This window comes from Heptranchias perlo, chromosome 1 (assembly GCF_035084215.1).
Source record: "Heptranchias perlo isolate sHepPer1 chromosome 1, sHepPer1.hap1, whole genome shotgun sequence".
In the NCBI taxonomy this organism is placed as follows: domain Eukaryota; kingdom Metazoa; phylum Chordata; class Chondrichthyes; order Hexanchiformes; family Hexanchidae; genus Heptranchias; species Heptranchias perlo.
In genome coordinates, this window is record NC_090325.1 from 30,851,479 (window position 1) to 30,877,762 (window position 26,284).

At 45.0% G+C, this 26,284-nt stretch overlaps 1 protein-coding gene across 3 annotated transcripts in view; it reads right to left on the reverse strand.

The window, feature by feature from the left end:
• Window positions 1-26,284, reverse strand: part of LOC137321093 (zinc finger and BTB domain-containing protein 7C) — a 176,518-nt gene that overhangs the window by 56,525 nt on the left and 93,709 nt on the right. Inside the window, exons 1-2 of one of the 3 annotated variants that reach the window (XM_067983297.1) lie at window positions 9,960-10,110; window positions 5,702-5,833 (exon numbers count right to left, since the gene is read on the reverse strand). The exons of 1 other annotated variant lie outside the window; for it this stretch is intronic. In XM_067983297.1, coding sequence (XP_067839398.1) covers window positions 5,702-5,730 — 29 coding nt within the window. In that variant the 5' untranslated portion in view covers window positions 5,731-5,833; window positions 9,960-10,110. Of the gene's footprint in view, window positions 1-5,701; window positions 5,834-9,959; window positions 10,111-26,284 lie in introns of those variants that run through there. One more of the 3 variants, XM_067983288.1, reaches the window with a different exon arrangement.

The window sequence follows — 26,284 nt, forward strand, 5'->3', positions numbered from 1 at the left end:
TGTGCAGCATGGCAGAGTGATGGTCATGGCAAATGCACCACATTTACCTTAATAAAAATCACATTAATGCTGCTTCCAGTTTTCCTTCAAAACACTCTACTAAAGATATGCAGGGTATGCACCATAAGAAAGGCAAATTTAATTTGCGCCTCAGCAAATATGTTTTCATAACAAAAAACATTGTAAAAGACATCTGCCGTAGTGCAAATTGAATTCACCCCTTAGAAATAACAGAGCCATCAAAATGAGATTTGGTACAGGCCATTCCATTTATATTGTATCAAGTAAACTGGACAAACCATTCCTACACAAACCAAATGCAGTAACATACATTTTTTCCAATCTGTGCATATCTGATAGTTTTGACAAACTGCCAGAGTAGCACTCTGGAAGTACACCAAGTTGGAGAGGTGCACGGAGAAACACCAGGAAGAGAATACTGAGTAAGGGAGACTCTCAAAGAAACATCATGAAGACAGTGCTGAGTCAGGAAGGCACTTAGTTAAAAACTACCCAAGCTTTTTAAACTCAGAGTATCTCTCCAGAAGGCTCACCTGATTTCTTCAGTTACAAAGGTTATCACATAAACCAGACAGGTCAGGATCAGAGGAACAGGAGTAGGCATTCAGCCCCTCGACCCTGCTGCGCCATTCAATGAGTCATAGCTGATCTGCATCCTAACTACATTTACCCGCCTTGGCTCCATATCCCTTAATACCCTTATCATAGAATCATAGAATCATAGAAGTTACAACATGGAAACAGGCCCTTCGGCCCAACATGTCCATGTCGCCCAGTTTATACCACGAAGCTAGTCCCAATTTCCTGCACTTGGCCCATATCCCTCGATACCCATCTTACCCATGTAACTGTCCAAATGTTTTTTAAAAGACAAAATTGTACCCGCCTCTACTACTGCCTCTGGCAGCTCGTTCCAGACACTCACCACCCTTTGAGTGAAAAAATTGCCCCTCTGGACCCTTTTGTATCTCTCCCCTCTCACCTTAAATCTATGCCCCCTCGTTATAGACTCCCCTACCTTTGGGAAAAGATTTTGACTATCTACCTTATCTATGCCCCTCATTATTTTATAGACTTCTATAAGATCACCCCTTAACCTCCTACTCTCCAGGGAAAAAAGTCCCAGTCTGTCTAACCTCTCCTGAAAAATCAAACCATCAAGTCCCGGTAGCATCCTAGTAAATCTTTTCTGCACTCTTTCTAGTTTAATAATATCCTTTCTATAATAGGGTGACCAGAACTGTACACAGTACTCCAAGTGTGGCCTCACCAATGCCCTGTACAACTTCAACAAGACATCCCAACTCCTGCATTCAATGTTCTGACCAATGAAACCAAGCATGCTGAATGCCTTCTTCACCACCCTATCCACCTGTGACTCCACTTTCAAGGAGCTATGAACCTGTACTCCTAGATCTCTTTGTTCTATAACTCTCCCCAACGCCCTACCATTAACGGAGTAGGTCCTGGCCCGATTCGATCTACCAAAATGCATCACCTCACATTTATCTAAATTAAACTCCATCTGCCATTCATCGGCCCACTGGCCCAATTTATCAAGATCCCGTTGCAATCCTAGATAACCTTCTTCACTGTCCACAATGCCACCAATCTTGGTGTCATCTCAAACTTACTAACCATGCCTCCTAAATTCTCATCCAAATCATTAATATAAATATCAAATAACAGCGGACCCAGCACCGATCCCTGAGGTACACCGCTGGACACAGGCATCCAGTTTGAAAAACAACCCTCTACAACCACCCTCTGTCTTCTGTCGTCAAGCCAATTTTGTATCCAATTGGCTACCTCACCTTGGATCCCATGAGATTTAACCTTATGCAACAACCTACCATGCGGTACCTTGTCAAAGGCTTTGCTGAAGTCCATGTAGACCACGTCCACTGCACAGCCCTCATCTATCTTCTTGGTTACCCCTTCAAAAAACTCAATCAAATTCGTGAGACATGATTTTCCTCTCACAAAACCATGCTGACTGTTCCTAATTAGTCCCTGCCTTTCCAAATGCCTGTAGACCCTGTCCCTCAGAATACCCTCTAACAACTTACCCACTACAGATGTCAGGCTCACCGGTCTGTAGTTCCCAGGCTTTTCCCTGCCGCCCTTCTTAAACAAAGGCACAACATTTGCTACCCTCCAATCTTCAGGCACCTCACCTGTAGCGGTGGATGATTCAAATATCTCTGCTAGGGGACCCGCAATTTCCTCCCTAACCTCCCATAACGTCCTGGGATACATTTCATCATGTCCCGGAGATTTATCTACCTTGATGCGCGTTAAGACTTCCAGCACCTCCCTCTCTGTAATATGTACACTCCTCAAGACATCACTATTTATTTCCCCAAGTTCCCTAACATCCATGCCTTTCTCAACCGTAAATACCGATGTGAAATATTTATTCAGGATCTCACCCATCTCTTGTGGTTCCGCACATAGATGTCCTTGTTGATCCTTAAGAGGCCCTACTCTCTCCCTAGTTACTCTTTTGCCCTTTACGTATTTGTAGAAGCTCTTTGGATTCTCCTTTGCCTTATCTGCCAAAGCAATCTCATGTCCCCTTTTTGCCCTCCTGATTTCTCTCTTAACTCTACTTCGGCAATCTCTATACTCTTCAAGGGATCCACTTGATCCCAGCTGCCTATGCATGTCATATGCCTCCTTCTTCTTTTTGACTAGGGCCTCAGTCTCCCGAGTCATCCAAGGTTCCCTACTTCTACCAGCCTTGCCCTTCACTTTATAAGGAATGTGCTTACCCTGAACCCTGGTTAACACACTTTTGAAAGCCTCCCACTTACCAGACGTCCCTTTGCCTGCCAACAGACTCTCCCAGTCAACTTCTGAAAGTTCCAGTCTAATACCATCAAAATTGGCCTTTCCCCAATTTAGAATTTTAACTTTTGGGCCAGACCTATCCTTCTCCATAGCTATCTTGAAACTAATGGAATTATGATCACTGGTCCCAAAGTGATCCCTCACTAACACTTCTGTCACCTGCCCTTCCTTATTTCCCAAGAGGAGGTCAAGTTTTGCCCCCTCTCTAGTCGGGCCATCCACATACTGAATGAGAAATTCCTCCTGAATACACTCAACAAATTTCTCTCCATCCAAGCCCCTAATGCTATGGCTGTCCCAGTCAATGTTGGGAAAGTTAAAGTCTCCTACTATTACCACCCTATTTTTCTTGCAGCTGTCTGTAATCTCCTTACATATTTGCTCCTCAATTTCCCGTTGACTATTTGGGGGTCTGTAGTACAATCCTATCAAAGTGATCTCTCCCTTCTTATTTTTCAGTTCTACCCATATAGACTCAGTGGGCGAACCCTCGGATATATCCCCTCTCACTACTGCCGTGATGTTCTCCCTAATCAAGAACGCAACTCCCCCTCCTCTCTTACCTCCTGCTCTATCTTTCCTATAGCATCTGTACCCTGGAACATTGAGCTAATTCAGCTGGTATCTACTGCTTTTTATGGGAGAGAGTTCCACACTGTATTACCCTTTGTGTTTACCATAACATAGTGCGCTGTGTTAATTACACACAGTGGCTTTTCCTGCTCTAATTTCAGTTGTAATATTTTTGAGCATAAGACTCCCTCTCTTTAAATTATTTTTATCCCCTTTTGCACCATTTGCAGATGGTCTTTTCCCAGATCTCTACATTGCATTGAAACATGTGAGATTTAGCAGCAAAGTCACCTCACTCTGTGCTTGGTGGTATGGATTTTTCTTCCTCTGGGGAAGTAGTTGGCCTCCTTTTGGCACTTTTGCACTGCAGCACAGCAGAGGTTGGGAACTTGCCAGTTGAGGGACCAAAGACATGAAAGTGTATCATGCCATTAGCCTTGTCGTATATTAATGGCAGCTTGGCTCACTTGTAGTATCGCACCTCTGAGCCAGAAGGTTATAAAATCAAGTTACACTCCAGAGATGTCTCCAAGGTATCAGCCGATACCTTGTTGCAGTACTGAGCGAGTGCTACATTTTCTTTTCGATGAATTGTTAAACTGATGCTCCATCTACACTCTTAGGTGGACATAAAAGATCCCATGGCACTATCTAAAGAAGAGCAGGGAAGATCACCCTGATTTGGTCAACATTTATCCCTCAAGCAACACCACCGAAAACAGATTGCTATTTGGAAAATCTTGCTGTGTGTAAATTGGCTGCTACGTTTGCCTACATTACAATAGTGACTATCCTTCAAGAGTAATTCATTGTCTGTGAAATACTGCGAAATGTCCCAAGGATCTTAAAGACACTATATAAATATAAAGTCTTTTTTTCTTTTCTTGATTTTTGTCATTGCTGTTTTGGGACCTTGCTATGCACATATTGGCTGCCGCATTTGCCTAAATAACAACACTGACTACACTTCAGAAGTAATTTGCCTGATAAATGCTTTGCAATGTCCTGAGGATATGAAGGGTGCTATATAAATACAAGTTCTTTCTTTCAATATGCTGTTCCACTGCTTCTTTTGTTACTTAGCGAATGATTTTCACCTCCAGGGCCTTACTCCTCCCTATCACTGTGACCTCCTCCAGTCCTACAACTCTCCGATAACTCTGCGCTCCTCCAATTCTGGCCTCTTGTGCATCCCCCATTTTCATTGTCCCACCATTGGCAGCTGTGCCTTCAGCTGCCTAGGCCCTAAGCTCTGGAATTCCCACCCTATCCTTTCTGCCTCTCTTTCTTCCTTTAAAACGCTCCTTAAAATCTACCTCTTTACCTGTCCTAATATGTCTTTATGTGGCTCGGTGTCAAATTTTGTTTGGTAATACTCCTTTGAAGCGCCTTGGGACGTTTTACTATGTTAAAGGCGCTATATAAATGCAAGTTGTTGTTGTTATTGCAGGCACAGACAAGGGCAAGTATTAGTGAGTCCCATCTCAACACACCAAACTGTCCTGTCACAGTATGTTCTTTCATCATTCACTACCATGCACATTTTTCTTTGGATTCTGATTATAAATACTGTATTGCTATATTTCTTAAATCTTATAATTCCTTATGGAGTGCTACTTTCAACACATATTTGGAATAAATCCATAACATACCGGATTATCAACTTAAAAACTAAATGGAGTGTGGCACCAAAAATCAAGCATAAAACTAAGAAACCTTAAGAGCCAACAAAAATGCAGGCCCCAAAACTACTACCCAAGTACAGATTACTAAATGTAGCAATTAGTCTGACATTCAGATATTTTGTTACCTTACTCTGCAATGTTATCAAGGTGATATTTTTACTAGCAAAACATGGTTAGTTCATTTTTTCAGATACAGAACCAATTATGAATTTAAAATAAAATTCACTTTTAATTGCTTAGCAGCACAATCATTGAGTGACATAAGAGAAACAAGTTAAACATAAATCTTCCTCCCCAGTACTGGGAATGTGGAGTTGAAATTTTGAAGTCTTTGGTACTGCAAGATTAACGTCAGCACTTAAGGGGGACTGGGAATAAGACAAATGCAGGACTGTGACCAAGCATCACAATAACCTGAGTAGATTGGCAGGATCGCAATTGGATGGCGATACAGTTAGAACACCTGTCTCAACCTATCCCCACCCGCCCACTGGTGCCAAGTGGATTTTATTTAATCAATCTTGGAATTCCCATTTACAAGGAAGTCCAAATTGCGTTAAGCTTCCTACCTTTGAAGCCAGAGTCTGTTCCGCAACATTGGATACCAGCTTGTGAGGAGGGACGTTCCAATATTGGCATTGGGCAGTTGACATTCCAGTAAGATCTTACTGGAAAGATCCAAGATGTCCAAATTGGACAGGCTGTCAAATGAAAATAAAGGGCATGAAGGTTAGTGCATTATTAGCCTTCTGTTTATATGGTAAATCAGAGCATTTAGTAAATATTATAAACTAAATGTTCTGATGAAAGATCATTGACCTGAAATGTTAACTCTGTTTCTCTCTCCACAGATGCCGCCTGACCTGTGAAGTGTTTTCCAGCATTTTCTGTTTTTATTTCAGATTTTCCTTTTGTTTTAATATATTATATTATGGTATGCTCACAAAACATGTTAAAAGCTTCTCCCATAGCTCAGAGGATAAATGCATCATCTGCGCTACTGAGCGCGCCAAAGTCACGGAAGGTCTTAGGTTCGGTCTCTGGTTTGTGCTGAGTTAGATGATCTAATCTGACAGTTGAGGAACTACGATTGGGATCAGTACCCATTTGCCAGGGAAAGGAAAAGTCAGCCAGGATATCTACTACTGTTCACTATCCAGTTGAAAAGTGCACATATATAGACGGCTTGTGATGGCAGGATCAGATTTGCCTGTGATGTTTCCCATAATTGAACACTCTGCTGACGCTCATTATTTACATAAAAATGGAGCAGAGTAATCAGTCCATTGAGGCTATCATTTTGTTGGTCAGGGCAGCACTTTATCTTTTTAATTCCAATTCCTCTGCCTCTTTCCATTTCACACCTCAAGATTGTGGTTCACACATGACGGTCACATGTAAGGAATGGCCACTTCAGCAAAGAGGGTGCCTGGGTAGCTGTATCCCAGCATGAGGTCCAATTTTCTGGACATCAGGGGAAAATATGAGACAACAACAAATAAAACAATAGACCTTGGAGCAGATCGTTAATGCTCATCTCCTGCTGAAACCCTCATCCACGCCTTTTGACCTCTAGACTTGACTATTCCAATGCTCTCCTGGCTGGCCTACCACCTTGCATCCTCTGTAAACTTGAGCACATCCAAAACTCTGCTGCCCGTATCCTAACTCGCACCAAGTCTTGTTCACCCATCACCCCTGTGCTCGCTGACATAAATTGGCTCCCGGTCCGTCAACGCCTTGATTTTAAAATTCTTATCCTTATTTTCAAATCCCTCCATGGCCTCATCCCTCCCTATGTCTCTAACCTCCTCCAGCCATACAACCCTCCGAGATCTCTGCGCTTCTCCAATTCTGGCCTCTTGCGCATCCTCGATTTTCATCGCTCCATCACTGGCGGCCATGCCTTCAGCTGCCTAGGCCCTAAGCTCTGGATTTCCCTCCCAAAACCTCTCCGCTTCTCTACCTCTTGCTCCTCCTTTAAATCTACCTCTTTGACCAAGCTTTTGGTCACCACCCCTAATATCTCTATGTGGCTCAGTGTCAAATTTTGTTTGATAACGCTCCTGTGAAGTGCCTTGGGACGTTAAAGGCACTATATAAATGCAAGTTGTTGTTGTTTAGATAGAGTTTAGAGAAAAAATTTCAAAGCTTAGGGTATAGCGATTGGCAAAAGAACCAAAGGCGAGATGAGGAAAAGCTTTTTTACACAGCGAGAGGTTATGATCTGGAATGCAGCGCCTGAGGGGATGGCGGAGGCAGATTCAATCATGGCTTTCAAAAGGGAATTGGATAAGTACTTTATGGGAAAAAAATTGCATGGCTACAGGGAAAGGGCGGGGGAGGGGGCGATTAGCTGGATTGCTCTTGCAGAGAGACGGCACGGTCTCAGCGAGCCAAATGGCCGCCTTCCATGCTGTAGCCATTCTATAGACAGCTGAAGGCACGGCCGCCAACGGTGGGGTGCAGGGTGTGTACAATAGTGAAGATTTGGAGGAATACCAAGTTCTTAGAGGGTTATAGGTCTGACGTAGATTATGAGATAGGGAATGCGATTTTGAATCAGAGCCGGGAAGGGGGTGGAGGGGTCGAATTACGGATGGGAAACCCAGGAGTTAGGGTTTCCCGGACGTCCGTACAATTTTGACGTAAGGCCGTATTTGTTTTTGTCGGTTTCCCATTCGACAGGCTGGCCTGATTGACAAGCTGGTCTCAGTCGGACGGGAGCAGAGCAAGGAACAGGACGTGGAAAGGTAAGTCTTCAGTTAAGTCTTAGATTGTATGGATTGGGGGGGGGGGGTGGGTGCATGGGTGGGCCCGGGGGAATGAGGGCACCTATGGGCATGGGGACCACGTGGGTCGGGGGGGGGGAGTCAGTCATGGGGTGTGGGGGAGGTGTCAGTCTCTGGGGGGAGTCAGTCATGAGGGGGGGAAGTCGGGGGTCATGGAGGGGATAATCAGGTGTCATGGGGGGGCGATCGGGTGTCAGTCACCGGGGTGGTGGTCGGGATTGAGGGTCATCACGGTGGTCTGCAATCATTGAGGGCGGGATCTGCAATCATTGAGGGGGTCGCTGCAGGTAGGCTTGTTAGGCTTGGGGGAAGCACTCCTGCTCCTCCGGGCCCACAAGCTGTGCTATAAAGGCACTTACCTGCAGTTTCGGGCCTTCTCGCCTCCTCTCAGATGGCGTGAAGGAGAAGGTCCAGGAATCCCAGTCCCCAGGGATTGCATTCACAAAACCTTTCAAAATGGAGTCCCGCAGCCTCCTTGAAAGGTTTGTGACCAACCCGCCTCCTGGGAGTGGGTTGGTTGTTCGCCACTCGTTCCGCCCCGGTGAAAACCAGAAATGGGCGGTTTGGGAACAGGTCTGAAATTGTTGCAATTTTCAATGCCTCCCTGTCCCCAATCCACCTGTTTTACTCAGTTAAAATCCTGCCCATGTCTTCAGATGATGTCGCTGAGAGGCAGCATGTAGAAATAAGAGGAGGCCAAGGATAGATCCTTAAGGGACTCCAGAGGTAATAGTGCGGGGCTGAGAAGAGTAGCCATTTCAGGAGATTCTCTGGTTTTGACTGGATAGGTAAGAGTGGAACCTGGCGAGGGCAGAAGAGAGGAGTTGGAGGAGGATAGTGAGGTCAACTGTGTCAAAGGCTGCAGTGAGGTCGAGAAGGATAAGGAGGGATAGTGTACCACGGTCACAGTCATGGAGAATGTCATTTGTGACTTTGATTAGTCACAAATGACAAAGGTGGAAACCTGATTGCAGAAGTCCAGACATGGAGTTGCAGAAAAGATGAGTACAGATTTGGGAGGTGGCAACACGTTCAAGGACTTTGGAGAGGAAAGGGAGGTTGGAGATGGAGCGGTCGTTTGCAAGGACAGAGGGGTCAAGATTGGCTTTTGAGGAGGGGGTGATGTCGGCAGAATCGAAAGGTAGGGGAACAGTAGGGACGGGAGGAGAGGCAACCATTTGCAATATCAGCTTGCATGGGGGCTGTGAAGGGAAGTTGAGTGGTCAACAGTTTGGTGAGAATATGGTCAGGAGAGCAGGAGGTGAGAATCATGAACAAGATGAGCTCAAAGAGTGCATGAGGGAGATAGGAGAGAAACTAGAGAAAGATGAGAGTTCAGGGCTAGGGCAGGGTAGAACCTTGGCTTGGTGGGCAAGGAGAAGGTAGAGTTGCGGCAGAGGCAGCTGAACGGATGGTCTCAATCTTAGTAACAAAGAAGAAACCTCACTCCAGCTCACTAGACATGGCAATGAATAACAAGTATTTAGAGGATCATCCATTTGGTAGCGAACACTCAACTGCCGATGCCTTAGAGTGCTAATTATGCACTACTTCAAGACCCTACATAAAAAAAAACTGTGCATTTACATGGTGTTTTATTAGTTTCTCAGAAACTTCCCAAAGTGCATTACACACAGTGAAATGCAGCCATTGTTATTACGGAGGTAAACAAGCAGATACTCACTGGAGGGGAAAAGTACTGACCTCAGGTTTTTAAATGTGCCCCATCTCATAGTGAATCCTTTCCAACACTTCCCATTTCACACTGAATTTGGTAATTCCATCTCCACCCTCAACATACTGGCCCCTTCTGAGAACAATGCATGTATATATCATTAAATAAACATCGGTTTTAATGTTATTTGAGAGACCTACACACGGAACAATTGGGATTCATGACTTTGGGTGGTTTTACCCTGATTCAGTTTTCCTTGCTTACACATAATAAAAACACTAACTTTGTTTTGCTGAGAAAATTGGCTACGACAGTGCAAAAAAAAGTAACATGCTGAGTATGAATATCAGAAAGACTTACAGTACAATAGGTGCCTTCAGACGACCACATGCTTCTTATTGTAGGGATCACTGGCCCGAGAGAGAGACGCACACACAGTAACAGGGAGAATGGGACTGAGAGAGACAAACTGCATAAGCATGCCACAGAGCAGCCTGCAGTTCTGCTCACCTGTCCTCCCGGCAGCAAGGGCACTGTGCCAATGACAAGAGGATAAAGGGTTGGTCCCAGTACTTAAGAAAAGAAACCACAGGGCGGCGGCAATGGAAAGGATAAAAAGCAGATCTATTTTCTATGAATATAGAAATGTTTCTTTACCCAGGAAAAATAGTTTCAGGATTTCAAATGGCAATATTTGAATTGCTACATGAGATCTACCCACAGTTCATGAGAGAGAAAATGGTGGATACAATTATTCTCAAATGGCTGGATTTTTAAATTTGAAGTTAAAAGTGAAAAAATACACACACACACACACACACACACACACCACAGGGAGCACTGTGGGAAGGGTTGAAAAACGTCCAAGGGAGGATTGTAGAACTGGCTTAAACCCATGGCAATTAAGGAAGGGCGTGTATGGAGTTTATAATGTGCCGGAACACCCTCCCCCTCCTTCTATCCCCTATGCCTGGTGAATACGTCCTGTGCACAGTGGCCTCAGAAGAGGACCTGAAAAACAAGCACTAAAACACCGAACAAAATTCAACCCTCGTATCACTGTTCAGAATTTCAGTGTTAAATGGTGCTGCTGCTGCTGCTGCTGCTTTTAAAGACAGTACCAGTGGTGCTCAGCAGTTGCAAATGCAGCCAGGAAAACGCCCCTTTGCTGCCAGGCCGGTTTGAACTGGATTACCCCACCTCTCATTCTTCTGCCAGCCCCTATAGCCCTTTGCAGCCCTTTGCATGAGAAGACAGAATTAGGAATGTGATCTAACCACATGCCTGCAGATATTAACTCACCACCACTCCCCCCCCCCCCACCCACTCCCCATTAACAGTCTCTCTTATTAAGCTGGAATGTTTTTTCAGCCTCTCCTACACATTTTCACACAGCTAAAGCTATGCACTGTACTTGTAACCCACCCAGGTTAGGAGGTGGGCAGCTTAGGGTTGGCATCATCGGATATAACATTAACACTTCAAGTGTCACTTTTTCTTTGCAATGCAGCAGGCGTCTCTTCTGCACCTCTGGTACAGATCTGGGTCAGGCAAAATTAATGGTGTTTGTGCACGTGCGTAAATCTACAAAAACATTCGGCAATCGCACAATCTGGTTATAGCTGTTAAAAGTAAATTAAAGTCTGCTTTGTGGTGCCGAATGTTCGAGAGGAGAATCTGTTTTTTTTTCTCAGTTGGTAGCACTCTGAGTCAGATGGTCATGGGTTTAAACCCCTCTACGGATTTGTCATGGACTTCCCCGAATGTCTTGGCCAATATTCCTCCTTCATCCATCACCACAAGAACAGATTACCTGATTATTCATTTATTTGCTGTTTGCAGGACCTTGCTGTATGCAAATTGGCTGCTGGGTTTGCCAATAACAGCAGTGGGCACTTCAAAAGTAATCCACTAGTTGCTAGGTGCTTTGGGACTTCTTGAAAATGTGATAAGATGCTTTATAAATCCAAGTTCTTTTTCTCTCCTTTAAAGATTCACAAAATCTCCTGGTCTAATGCTTTCCCCCACCCTCCTAATTTTCTCCCCTCCGGTCCTGAAACTACTAAAATCTGGGTTACAGTTCCATTGATGCAATAGACTACGTTTATACAGCCCAGATGTCCATCGTTCATGCATGATCCTTGATAGTGAATGTCAGTTTACTTTATCATGGGTGACATATACATGTTATTTTGTAGAATCACAAAAAGGTTACAGCTCGGAAGGAGGACATTTGGCCAGTTGAGTCCCTGCCGGCTCTCTGCAAGAGCAATCTAGCTAGTCCCATCCCCCACCCTATCCCCATAGCTCTGCAATATTTTTTCTTTCAAGTACTTATCCAATTTCCTTTCGAAAGCCACAATTGAATCTGCTTCCACCACCCTTTCAGGCCGTGCATTCCAGATCATAACGACTCACTGCTTAAAAAAGTTTTTCCTCATATCGCCTTTGGTTCTTTTGCCGATCACCTTAAATCTGTGTCCTCTGGTTATCGACCCTTCCGCCAATGGGAACAGTTTCTCTCTACCTACTCTGTCTGGACCTCTCATGATTTTGAACAGCTGTACCAAAACTCCTCTCAACCTTCTCTGCTCCAAGGAGAACAATCCCAGCATCTCCATTCTATCCACATCACTGAAGTCCCTCATCCCTGGAACCATTCCAGTAAATCTTTTCTGCACCGTCTCCAAGGCCTTTACATCCTTCCCAAAGTGCGGTGCCCAGAATTGGAAACAATACTCCAGTTGTGGCCGAACCAGTGTTTTATAAAGGTTCATCATAACCTCCTTGCTTTTGTACTCTATGGGCTCAATTTTAAAACCAAAGTCCAGGGGTGTTGGGGCAAAGAAAATCAGGATGTTCTGGAGCGGGCAGAAATCCCGGCTCCAACATGTGAATAACCCAGAGTCATCTGGGTGCGTGTACCGTTCCCGAACCCGGAAGTCCCACCGGCAATTAAAGCCGGGGAGCTGATAATTAAAGGAGCAACTATACCTCATTGAGGTACTTAAGGTTGTTTATCTTTTGGAAATTGAACAGTTAAAACGATTTTAGCTTTCCCACGGCTTCCGATTCACGCCTGGTGAAACCAGATGGGAAGTGCCGGATCAGTGAAAAATAGACTAAATAAAATTACATTTCCCATTGTAAAAAATTAAATAAATCTACCTTACAAACGATGTCACCTGCACCCGCACCCCCCCACCCGCCACCAATGTCCGATGTCTCCCCCCCATCCCGAATCTCTCTCCCAATGATGGAAGTCATAGCATCAAATGAATGAACTGGGGCTATGGGGAATGGAAATATTACAAGACTGACAGGTTAAAGCATATATGTTAACCAGAAGATTTTTAGACTTGGGGACTAGTACTACTGGAAAAAACACACATTGCAATATCTACACAAATTTGTCATATTTTATGAAAAGTTAACAAACTGCCCATTAGCCACGTTGTATAACTATGGCAAAGTATTTATGAAATCCTAAATGTTGCCGGGTTCTTCAAATGCAAATACTTTCTTTCTTGTCACTGACCAAGGGGTCAATTTTCGGATGGCCGAGCAGGTACGTTCGTGGCGGGGGGGGGGGGCTCTTAAAATTGGGGATTCCCGGAGCGGGTCTGGAGCCCGGCTCCAACCCACCCACTTCCGGGTTCCCCAATGACGCAAATCATGCGTGGGCAGCCCCCGCATGCAGGACTCCCACTGGCAATCAAAGCCGGCGGGATCCCACTTAAGATCATTATCTGGGTACTTGAGGTCGTTTACAGAGCTCATTAGTTGGAGATTTTAGGAGGATTCGGATTTTGGACTACCCAGAGCGTGTTTCCCATGCTGGGGGAAACACTCCCTTTTTAAACAGACTTGTTGCAGCCAGCAGCCAGTGGCAGCTGCAAAGGTCCATTTAATAGGTGTGGGGTAAACCCTCATTCATTGCAACAGGGCACTCTGTCAACTCAGACAAAGTTTTGCCTGCCACACTGTTATCTCCACACTCCAAATAATTAAATCATACCCTAAACTCTGCTGTCCAAACACATTTACCTACTTTATGGACCCCCCCCCCCACCACTCACACCGTCAGGATGGGGGGGGGGGGTCCATTGCTGCATTCATCACTCCATTGGAGGATGAGCAAAATCACCAGCCTCGCCAGGCATGCCATCCACCTCCGCCACGTGGAGCTCCACAACACAGTGCTGCGCAACAGGCACCTGCACAAAATAGTCGTGCAACTACACATACACCCACTGTAGAGTGACCCAATGGGTGGCATCAAGGGTGTTCATGGAGAATCTCATGAAAGGGCATTATTGCAAAAGCCAGTCAAGAATGGCCAAGACGTGGCAGTATTGGTGACAATATAATATGTAATGTGAGTTAATCAGAAATCAAATATAAGTAAAAACCATGACAAGCCCTCAAACACCCTTGTGTATCCCCTTCATGCTCACGACACGTTTGCCTTACGCTTCCTACTACACATACGTGATGCATGCCCTGTGGCTGCAGCACAGGTAGTGGCAGGTGGGGTGAGGCTGACCGTGAAAGAGATGCATGAGAGGGTGAGTATGAGACAGAGCCATGAGATTGTATGAGGATTGGGTTGAGTGGTAGTGGTGGGATGAGTACTGGCGAGGTGAGCAAGTGCAGGTAAGATGAGCATGAGCTTTGAGTGGGTGTGAGGAGTGATGTGATAGAGTAGTGTTGGCAGTGCAGAAGGAGATGTGGGGTGGAGGCGGTGATGTGGCAGACGAAGTGTAGGGGAATGAGTAAGTGTACTCACTTCGGCTGACCTACTTAGGTCATTGAAGCGCCTCCTGCACTGTATGCAGGTGCGTGATATGTTGGTGGTGCTGGTGACCTCCTCTGCCACCTCGAGCCAGGCCTTCGTGGTGGCAGAGGCAGGCCACTTCCTCCTGTCCGCCGGGGAGATGATCTCTGTCCTCCCCCTCCTCCTCACGCCATCCAGTAGGACCTCGAGTGAGGCATTATTAAACCTGGGAGCAGCCTTCCCCCTGGGCTGCTCCATGCTGTAATTTTGCCTACTTTCTTCAGCATCAATCAGTGGAGGACTGCCCCTTTAAATAGGGCTCCTCCAGCTGACAGCCTATGATGCGGGTGCGCAGTCCGCCCGCTGCGCAGCTTTCCAGCGCGTAACCCGGAAGGCAAGGTAAGTGGCTTCAATTAGGCTGCGATCGCATGGGGAACCCACTGATTTTATTGGGCGGGTTACCCACGTGCCCAGTCGACCCCCTGCTGGCAACCCGCCTCCCTCCTAATATCGGGCCCCAAGAATCAACTCCCAGCACTAAAGTACAAAATCCGAACAGAAAAGCAAGTGTAGCCTGGACACTAGTTTTGTTTCAGAACAATTTCATGCAAGTTTCTTGTGCCAGGATGATAGTGGTACAAGGAAAATAATGCATGAGGAAAAGAGCCAGGTCCAGGTGCTTTGGAAACAATCCATAATCAGACTCTCTCTCTCCCAACGGCCGATGAGGTACGAACATACGAACATACAAATTAAGAGCAGGAGTAGGCTCTTACAAGGAGAATGAGAGAAAACTTTAATTTTAATTTTAAAACCACTCCATGAATGACCACTCCCTCTTTGGCATTGAGAGGGCTCCAAAATGACAGACAAGTCTGTTGGTGGACAATTGGAACTCAGTCAACCCTTTGCAGCAGACATGGTAAACTGATAGCTGAGTTAGGTCCACAGTACTCCAAGGCAGCCTGGCTAATTAGTGGGACCTGAAGGCTGGAATTCTCCCCAATCAGCTCCAGCTAATTCAGGAAGCCAGTGCCCAAAGAGGTACAGTAGTCCTGTTTGGACAAGTAGCAGGAAGCTGATCAGTTCACTGCACTGCTAGGATGTAGTTTTAGCTGCTTAAACTCCAGCAGCAGCTATGCGAATACTAGGGGGTCCCTGAGCCTTAGCTCTTGCCAACCTTTGCGTGAGCCCTCTGCCCTCAGTTAAGTGGAATGTGTCTACGGTGAAAGAACACACACACCACTCGGCAAACAGAAACTCTACTTATGTGAATTTCTTTGTGGCTTGGTTTCAGTCTCAAATGAAGGTGATAAGTTTCCGTGCGTGTCAGACATCAAGCTAATCACATTTTTTAAAAGACCGCTTCTCCAGCTAAAAGCAATGCTTCCTCCTTTATTGAGCCTGGGACAGATGTTTTACATTTCCACTACAGTTCACCTACTGTATTTAACATTTCTAGAAAAATGACTTTTCCACACAGAGTTCCAGGAGTGCGAGCTCACCCAAGTGGCCTTTATCTACACATAAGCCGAAACAGAGCTCATCAGAGATCACGTCTGAAATTGATCTCCTGCTTACCTGGCCAATATTTATCCCTTAACCAACATTCATGGAAAAACGATGATCTGGTCATTATCTCATTGCTGTTTGTGGGACCTTGCTGTGCGCAAATTGGCTGCTGCGTTTCTTACATTACAACAGTGACTATACTTCAAAAGTGCTTCATTGGTTGTAAAACGCTATGAGACATCTGGAGGTCGTGAAAGGTGCTATATAAATGTAAGTTTGTTCTTTCTTTCTTATGCCCATACACAAGCAGTTGTTAACAGTGATCACTGGATAACTAATTAGGAGTGAAAATCATGGCTCATCTTTGTTCCCTCCGTACCCTAGGGGCATTGATGGCAATTGTAGTGCCTTGCAGTCTGCTTTAGAGGATCATACTGCCCCAGTTTTTTTTCTGTATTTTAACTACAGCATAAATTTAGCCTCTCTCACAAATGAGAAGACGGAAGACGAAAAGAAAACACTTAGTGCAAGACTCCAGATAAAAATCTAAAGAAACCAAGGCTAATCAGTGTTCATGAGCTCAAAGACATATGCTCTTGAGCTTACTTAACATCCAAAGATATAACAGGAATTCCTTCATAAAATGTGACAGTTTATGTTATTGCAGTGACAAGTTAGCGTTAACATCTGAAAAATGTTCTGACCCATGATCAGATGCACAACCGGTACTCACAGAAATGCACTCTTGACAAGTTATTTCCTTCTGATAAGGAGAAAAGAAAGATGAAGGTGGGGTGATGGAAAGCAACTGCAACTATCCTCAGTTGGCACTTCCATAATGCAATGGAGCTGAGTTCAGGAGCTAAGTGATGCGAGAGGTTATGGCTGGGACTCGAAAGCAATGTTCTACGAGACTCAAGACAGCACCACTGCTGTTTATACTGATACACAAATATTGTATAATAATTGTGATGTGACTGCATGTGGCTTGGGATAGTGATATTGACATTACTCCCAACCTTTTCCATCGGTGCACTCAAGTATCTTCTGCAGTCTTTGGGTCCTTGGCTCAAATTGAGCCCAGGCTGATGTGCAATTCTGCTGCTGGTTATAAGGGTCCTCCATGAATAATTTAACCACCTTCAAGCCAACTCCTAATACCAGCAGTTGGCACACCATCCTCCCAGAGGAAGGGAAAGCAACCAATTTATCTGCAACAGCTCATGAGATTGTACAAGTTCTGGAAACATTGCTAACTACAAACACATAGACTTTAATCTATTCAATAAACTGGCTATCTAATGCTGTTAACTTGTCAGCTATCTAAAGAGGCTAATCCTAATTAATATCACCAATTTATTTCAATCTCACCTATAAACGAAATCATCAACAAGCAGTTATGACAGTAAATAAGCAATGGTGAACATTTAAATAAATAATTCATAATTCTCAACTAATATACATTCATTTGAGGAATAAAAACTCCATGGGAAAAGTGATCCAACCATGGCTAACTAGAGAAGTTAAGATAGTATTAGATTAAAAGAAGAGGTTTACAATGTTGCCAAAAAGAGCAGTAAGTCTGAGGATTGGAAGGGTTTTAGAAATCAGCAAAGGATAACCAAGAAATTGATAAGGAGGGAGAAATTGAATATGAGAGTAAACTAGCAAGAAATATAAAAACAGATTGTAGGAGCTCCTAGAAGTATATAAAAAGAAAAAGATTAGCGAAAGTAAACGTGGGTTCCTTAGAGGCAGAGAGAGAAGAAATTATAATGGGGAATAAGGAAATGGCAGAGACGTTAAACAAATATTTTGTATCTCTCTTCACAGTAGAAGACACAAAAAACATACTGGAAATAGTGGGGAACCAAGGCTTTAATGAGAGTGGGGAACTTAAAGTAATTAAAATTAGTAAAGAAAAAATACTAGAGAAATTAATGGGTCGAAAAGCCAACAAATCCCTTGGACCTGATGGCCTACATCCTAGGGTTTTAAAAGAGGTGGCTGCAGAGACAGTGGATGCACTGGTTTTGGAGTATAAGAGTAAGGAGGTCTTGCTGCAGCACTCTGGTGAGACCACACCTGGAGTACTGTGTACAGTTTTGGTCTCCTTACCTAAGGAAGGATATACTTGCCTTAGAGGGGGTGCAACAAAGGTTCACTAGATTGATTCCTGGGATGAGAGGGTTGTCAATGAGGAGAGATTGAGTAGAATGGGCCTATATTCTCTGGAGTTTAAAAGAATGAGAGGTGATGTCATTGAAACATATAAAATTCTGAGAGTGCTTGGCAGGGTAAATGCTGAGAGGCTGTTTCCCCTGGCTGGAGAGTTTAGAACTAGGGGGCATAGTCTCAAGATAAGAGGTTGGCCATTTAGGACCAAGATGAGGAAAAATTTATTCACCCAGAGGGTTGTAAATCTTTGGAATTCTCTATCCCAGAGTGCTGTGGATGTTCAATCATTGAGTATATTCAAGGCTGAGATTGATAGATTTTTGGACACTAAGGGAATCAAGGGATATGGGGATCGGGCTGGAAAGTGGAGTTGAGGTCGAAGATCAGCCATGATTTTATTGAATGGCGGAGCAGGCTCAAGGGACCATTAGGCCTACTCCTGCACCTATTTCTTAAGTTCTTATGTTCTAATGCTGAATTACTGTGACATAACTGAACTTTTAACCTCTGCTATTAATTTTATCAATTAATTCTATCTACCAATTATTTGTATATTGAATGTTTAAGTTTAAGCGCTGGGAGCCATGATTCTGAGGTTAACAAACAATTGTTAGTTCATGTTTTTATTGTCTGACTTCTTCTTTGTTACTAGGTAAGAAAGAGTTAATTAATTCATCAGTAGTTTGTGCAGATGCTGATGTGAGGTTGGTAATATAATCCAAACTAGTTGATGCAAGATAGTTTGGTGTAAGAAAAAGTTAATTCATTCATCAGTAGCTTGTGTAGATTCTGATTGGGGGTGGGGGGGGTTGGTAATATAATCGCAACTGGTTGATGTAAGATACATCATTGAGCCAAATTGAGACATCATTAACTCCTAGACAAGGATTGGATGGTAAACCCCAGACGCTTCCTTGATGAGGAGTTAAGATAGGGGGGTTAAGGATTCATCTGGTGATTTTGCTGAACATTCTCGTCAGGTTATGGTCCTAGTCTTCTTACAGGGTCTTGGAGCATTGAGACAGTTCTAGGATCAGGGAATGCAGTCTAGAAACACAGTCGAGATCCCAAGAGCTGGAAGTGGGAAGTCCGGGATGGGATTTGTGTGGGGGGGGTGTGGTTAATGGCATCCAGCAGGTCAGAGGAGTGGGTTTGGAGTGGAGCAACTTGGGAACTAGAATGGCAGTTTGCAGGGGATGTTGGGGTCTGGCAGAATTAGATAAGCAGTAGGGTCTAGCAGCTCAGTAGTTTGTGGAGAGGAAAATAGGCCCAAACTTCATTTGGTTCCTCTCTAACTATCAGGCCCCAAAACCCAACTGCATTCCTCTTTGTTCCTTAAGCCTCAAAAATGGTTCAGAAGAGAGATTTTTTAAAAACTGAATTTTCAACTGACATAAAGAGCTGTAACTAAATGAGAAATCCATTCACAATAAACAATGGGCTAGATATTAGCACCCGCGATCGGGTGCGTTCCTGGCGGGGGGGGGCTGAAAATCGGGGAATCCTGGAGCGGGTCGGGAGCCCGGCTCCAGCCCGCCCACTTCCGGGTTCCCCACAGACGTGCTGACGTGCACGCGCAGCCCCCGCATGTGGGACTCCCGCAGGCAATTAAAGCCGGCGGGGTGCCACTTAAAAGTATTTATACTGGCATTTCAGGTCGTTAACAGACCTGATTAAGGAGATATTTTACATGGGGTGGGATTTTACAAACAACTGGGACTGTTTCCCGTACTGGGGGAAACACTCCCAGTTGAAATGGACGTGTTGCAGCTATCAGCATGTGGAAGCTGCAAAGGTCCATTTGACAGGTGCGGGGGGGGAGACCCTCACTCATTGCAGGAGGCCACTCTTTCACTTTGGACAAAGTTTGGCCTCCACCACCCTCCTCCTAACAATAAAATTCACCAACTTGCACATTTACCCCGGGGTCCAGAGACATGTACCTACCTTGCAGACCCCCTCAGATGTACATCTTCCGGATGGGGGCCGCCGTAGCTGCAGTCATGACCTCCGCAGAGGGCGAACAGCATCACCAGCCTCGCCATCCACGCCGTCCACCTCTGACACGTGGAGCTCCACAACACAGTGCTGTGACACATCCACCTGCACAGCAGGAGGGAGGGCAACCGCAGAGAGAGATGCGTCGCAGAGGGCACTACCCTCGCCACAGGGTCCACAGACCGAGGCTCAGCTTCCTGGACCTCTCTGAGCAGCAGTGCACACGGAGGCTCAGAGTCACTCGACATGTAGTCGTGGATATCTGCAGCCTCCTTCATGCCAAGCTGCTCCCGGTTGGCCCGAGCACCATTTTCTTACCTGTCGCTGTCAAAGTCACCACTGCCCTCAACAACTTCTCCTCCGCATCCTTCCAGGGTGTCTCTCAGTCGTCTGCACAAAAGAGCCCTGCAAATACACCTACACCCACTCTGCAGTGACACAATGGGTGGCATCAGTTGTGGGTCTTCATTGTGATCCCCAGGAAAGGGCATTATTGCACAAACCAGACAAGATTCGCAAAGACGTGGCAGTAGTGGTGCCAATATAATATGTGATGTGAGTTGCTCAGAAATTCAATAGAACTAAAAACCATGACAAACCCTCAAACACCCTTGTGCATCCCCTTCATGCTCACAACACGTTTGCCTTACGCTGCCTACTGCACCCATGTGATGCATGCCCTGTGGCTGCAGCACAGGTAGTGGCAGGTTGAGTGAGGCTGACCGTGAAAGAGATGCATGAGAGGGTGAGTATGAGATAGAGCCATGAGATTTGTATGAGGATTGGGTTGAGTGGTAGTGGTGGGATGAGTACTGGCGAGGTGAGTAAGTGCAGGTAAGATGAGGATGAGCCTTGAGTGGGTGTGAGGGGTGATGTGACAAAGTAGTGTTGGCAGTGCAGAAGGAGATGTGGGGTGGGGGCGGTGATGTGGCAGACAGAGTGTAGGGGAATGAGTAAGTGTACTCACTTTGGCTGACCTACTTAGGTCATTGCAGCGCCTCCTGCACTGTATGCAGGTGCGCGATATGTTGGTGGTGCAGGTGACCTCCTCTGCCACCTCGAGCCAGGCCTTCTTGGTGGCAGAGGCAGGCTGCTTCCTCCCGCCCGCCGGGGGGAAGATCTCTGTCCTCCCCCTCCTCCTCACCCCACCAATGATACCTGGAGTGAGGCATCATTAAACCTGGGAGCAGCCTTCCCCCTGGGCTGCTCCATGCTGTAATTTTTCCTATTTCTTGCAGCATCTGTCAGTGGAGGACTGCCCCTTTAAATAGAGCTCCTCCAGCTGACAGACCTTACTGCGCATGCGCAGCCCACCCGACGCGCAGATCAGCAGCGGGGAACCCGGAAGACCAGGTAAGTGGATCCAATCAGCCTGCGATTGCACTCGGGGCAGACTGATTTCACCGGGCGCGTTACCCACGCGCCCAATAGACCCCCCCCGCCGCAAACCCACCGCCCTCCTAATATCGAGCCCAATGTTTCTGTTTTCTTTACTAACTGTCACCCAAAAAAAGTCATAGGTGCTATCAGTTCATGATAGAAAAACAGAAATTCCGAATCTATATATTATTAAAAATCTTGCCTATAGCACACACTTTCTGTCCGTAAACCACATTTCTAATGGATAAATCCCAAAGGAACATGTCAACATTTCACTGTCATGGTTTGACGATGAATCAACAGTGCCATCCAAAACGGTTTTTGAAAACAAATCTTCATCCACCGTTTTTTTCCCTCAGCAAATGAAATTTATGCCTTTACTCAACAATGTAGCCAAACTTCTCAGAGGCTGGTACAGCCTGGTCTGTGAGCTGAGCACTTCATTTTTATGACTGCTTAATTTTATCAAATGTATAGAATGATACAGCACAGAAGGAGGCCATTCGGCCCATTGTGCCTGTGCTGGCTCTTTGAAAGAGCTATCCAATTAGTCCCATTCCCCTGCCCTTTCTCCATAGCCCTGCAAATTTTCCTCTTCAAGTATTTATCCAATTCCCTTTTGAAAGTTATTGTTGAATCTGCTTCCACCACCCTTTCAGGCAGTGCATTCCAGATCATAACAACTCACTGCGCAAAAAAATGTTTCCTCATGTCGCCTCTGGTTCTTTTGCCAGTTCAAGTTTTTAAAAAATCTGCAGAAAAACTCAAATTGAGTAAAAAGAGCTAGTATTACCCACATTTCTCTTTCAAGTTATGAAGATTTCACATCTTTTCATGTGCTTCCATCATTTTGTTTTCATAAAACTAGCTCAGTGCAACTGTACAACAGCATGAGGTGGATGAATTAACATGCAGTCGAAGTTATATATTTTTTTGATGACTATCTCCATAGACATTAATGCAGCCCCCTCACTCAGACAAGCTCAACATCTCTTCCAAACCAGTCTCCTTCCACACCCCAATCAACACCATAATGAAATAAGCATACCAAATTACTAACCAACATATTCTCAAAAAGGAACAGCATTTATATAAAAAAGGATTTGACACTCCTTTCCTGTTTGCCAAACACTGATCTGCATCAAAAGTGCAGTGTTAAAATGTCACTGTGTCATTTACATATGATGTGGAGATGCCGGTGATGGACTGGGGTTGACAAATGTAAAGAATCTGACAACACCAGGTTACAGTCCAACAATTTTATTTGAAAATCACAAGCTTTCGGGGATTATCTCCTTCATCAGGTGAGTGTGGGAATCCTTGAACGATTCGCATTTATAGTCAGAGAACAATACCTGTGATTACAGATAATCCTTCCAACTGCCCGTTGTCAAGGCAATCAAAGTGTTCAGACAGAGAGGTGTTACCTACAGGATCACCGAATATACAAACGGCCAGAACACAAGACAGAGAGAGAGAGAGAGAGAGAGAGGGAGAAACATCCGAAAGGAAGAGAAAGACAGAATGACCCGTTGTATTAAAAACAGATAACTTTTATTCGCTGGTGGGGTTACGTGTAGCGTGACATGAACCCAAGATCCTGGTTGAGGCCGTCCTCATGGGTGCGGAACTTGGCTATCAATTTCTGCTCGACGATTTTGCGTTATCGTGTGTCTCGAAGGCCGCCTTGGAGAACGCTTACCCGAAGATCGGTGGCTGAATGTCCTTGACTGCTGAATTGTTCCCCGACTGGGAGGGAACCCTCCTGTCTGGCGATTGTTGCGCGGTGTCCGTTCATCCGTTGTCGCAGTGTCTGCATGGTCTCGCCAATGTACCATGCTCCGGGGCATCCTTTCCTGCAACGTATGAGGTAGACAACGTTGGCCGAGTCACAGGAGTATGAACCATGTACCTGGTGGGTGGTGTCCTCTCGTGTGATGGTGGTATCTGTGTCGATGATCTGGCATGTCTTGCAGAGGTTGCTGTGGCAGGGTTGTGTGGTGTCGTGGACGCTGTTCTCCTGAAAGCTGGGTAATTTGCTGCAAACGATGGTCTGTTTGAGGTTGGGTGGCTGTTTGAAGGCGAGTAGTGGAGGTGTGGGGATGGCCTTAGCGAGGTGTTCGTCGTCATCGATAACATGTTGAAGGCTGCGGAGAACATGGCGTAGTTTCTCCACTCCGGGAAAGAACGGGAGAACCTCGTAAGAACGGGATATGACGCTCGACTCGTCGATCGACAGTTCCGACGGGCCACAATGAAAAATCGCATAGACCTCCTCAGAAGACTAACACGGGACGCAACCAACAGAGTACCCTTCGTCGTCCAGTACTTCCCCGGAGCGGAGAAACTACGCCATGTTCTCTGCAGCCTTCAACATGTCATCGATGACGACGAACACCTCGCTAAGGCCATCCCCACACCTCCACTACTCGCCTTCAAACAGCCACCCAACCTCAAACAGACCATCGTTTGCAGCAAATTACCCAGCTTTCAGGAGAACAGCGTCCACGACACCACACAACCCTGCCACGGCAACCTCTGCAAGACATGCCAGATCATCGACACAGATGCCACCATCACACGAGAGGACACCACCCACCAGGTACATGGTTCATACTCCTGTGACTCGGCCAACGTTGTCTACCTCATACGTTGCAGGAAAGGATGCCCCGGAGCATGGTACATTGGCGAGACCATGCAGACACTGCGACAACGGATGAACGGACACCGCGCAACAATCGCCAGACAGGAGGGTTCCCTCCCAGTCAGGGAACACTTCAGCAGTCAAGGACATTCAGCCACCGATCTTCGGGTAAGCGTTCTCCAAGGTGGCCTTCGAGACACACGACAATGCAAAATCGTCGAGCAGAAATTGATAGCCAAGTTCCGCACCCATGAGGACGGCCTTAACCGGGATCTGGGGTTCATGTCACGCTACACGTAACCCCACCGGCGAATAAAAGTTATCTGTTTTTAATACAACGGGTCATTCTGTCTTTCTCTTCCTTTCGGATGTTTCTCCCTCTCTCTCTCTCTGTCTTGTGTTCTGGCCATTTGTATATTCGGTGGTCCTGTAGGTAACACCTCTCTGTCGGAACACTTTGATTGCCTTGACAATGGGCAGTTGGAAAGATTATCTGTAGTCACAGGTATTGTTCTCTGACTATAAATGCGAAACGTTCAAGGATTCCCACACTCACCTGATGAAGGAGATAATCTCCGAAAGCTTGTGATTTTCAAATAAAATTGTTGGACTATAACCTGGTGTTGTAAGATTCTTTTCATTTACATATGACTCTGATAAACGACAAGACTGCTCAGCTATTCACCATCCCCAGGCAGTACTTTTCCAATGATTGATTTTTAATCAAGGGAGACCGATAATGGCACTCATGTTTTAAGTACTGCAAGGCACAGCAGTCCTACTATATCCATGCTGCAGTGATTCCACAAAATCCTCCTGAGCCCCAAAACCAACTGCTATTCAAAGCTAAAGAGGCACTTCATCATGTTGTCCTTGCTCTATGGACTACCAGGACAGGTTTGCTTGGTAAGTGCCATGTAACACAACTGTAGGTTAAACTTCAATATCTCCTCCAAAGTCTCCAAAATATTTTTAGAAAGTTTATATTATAAATTATATACTGTAAATAAAAAGAAAATTAACTTCAGTGATTGATTCATGATTGTGGCTTCAGTCATTCATCAACTACACAAGTGGATGTCAGCCATAAAGGCAAAAAAGGACCACCACCACCAGAACAAAACTGCCCCCAATTCCACAATATATATATATTATATTTAGAATTCCTGGTATTAAACTTAAACCAATAAAACTCATCAACTCCCCAAAATTTATTTTGATAACATCAAAAATAAGGATTAAAAGTGAAATAAAATCAGCAACAATGTACCTGTTATTTCTATATTGTGCATTTCTATATTTGTGATAACAATGCTTTCTCTAAAATAAAACTCAATATTGATACGTCCTGTTAAACAACACTGAAACTGCCCAAATGACTGAAACAACTGCTCAACTTCATTTTTCTCCCCCATCCGATTTTACTCTTATGTTCCCTTTTGAACGAAAGAAAAATGGAAAGGACTGACAGAATTCAGACTTAGTGCACAAAAAATTAGCAAAGATAAAACTCAAGAAATTAAAATATACACATGGCAAACTCCAAACATATACAAGAAAAGCAAATTGGTACAGCATAGTGTACAACACACTGCAATACATTCCCATGATATGAATTCATACTGCGACTGCACATTGTTTGCTGTTTCAAGCATTGAATTAAATTGAAGATATTTTAACTTTTAAGTTTACAGCCAACTTTTTAAAAGGAATTTTGATAGCAGCCAGATTGAAAGCAGTATTTTGTTTGCATGCATCATTTTCAGTGAGGTGGTTGGTGCTGTTCAAATTGCATCCAATTTTGCTTAATTTAGATCCATTTGGATGCCCCCCCTACCAATCCTTGGTAAGTACACTAACAAGTAAAAGCATTAACTATCTGAATGTAAGCTGCAACATTACAAAATCCAACTCCTAACGTTGTGTTTGGAAGTACTGTCAGTAGGCCTGGCATGTTTGAACCTCACATATATTTCCTAATGGCTCAATAGGTAAATGCACCATGTTACATGGTACTAACCATGTAAACCAGTAAAGTCCTTAGCCCAGATGGCTAATCTGTGCTGGAAAGTGGGTGTTACAAGGACAGGATCAGGTTCAACTGTGATGCACTCATGGTGAGATAAGCAGCCAATTTTCATTATATGGATTCATATGAAGTATGGTTGTTTGGGCAAGGCGGTGGAGGGAAGAGGA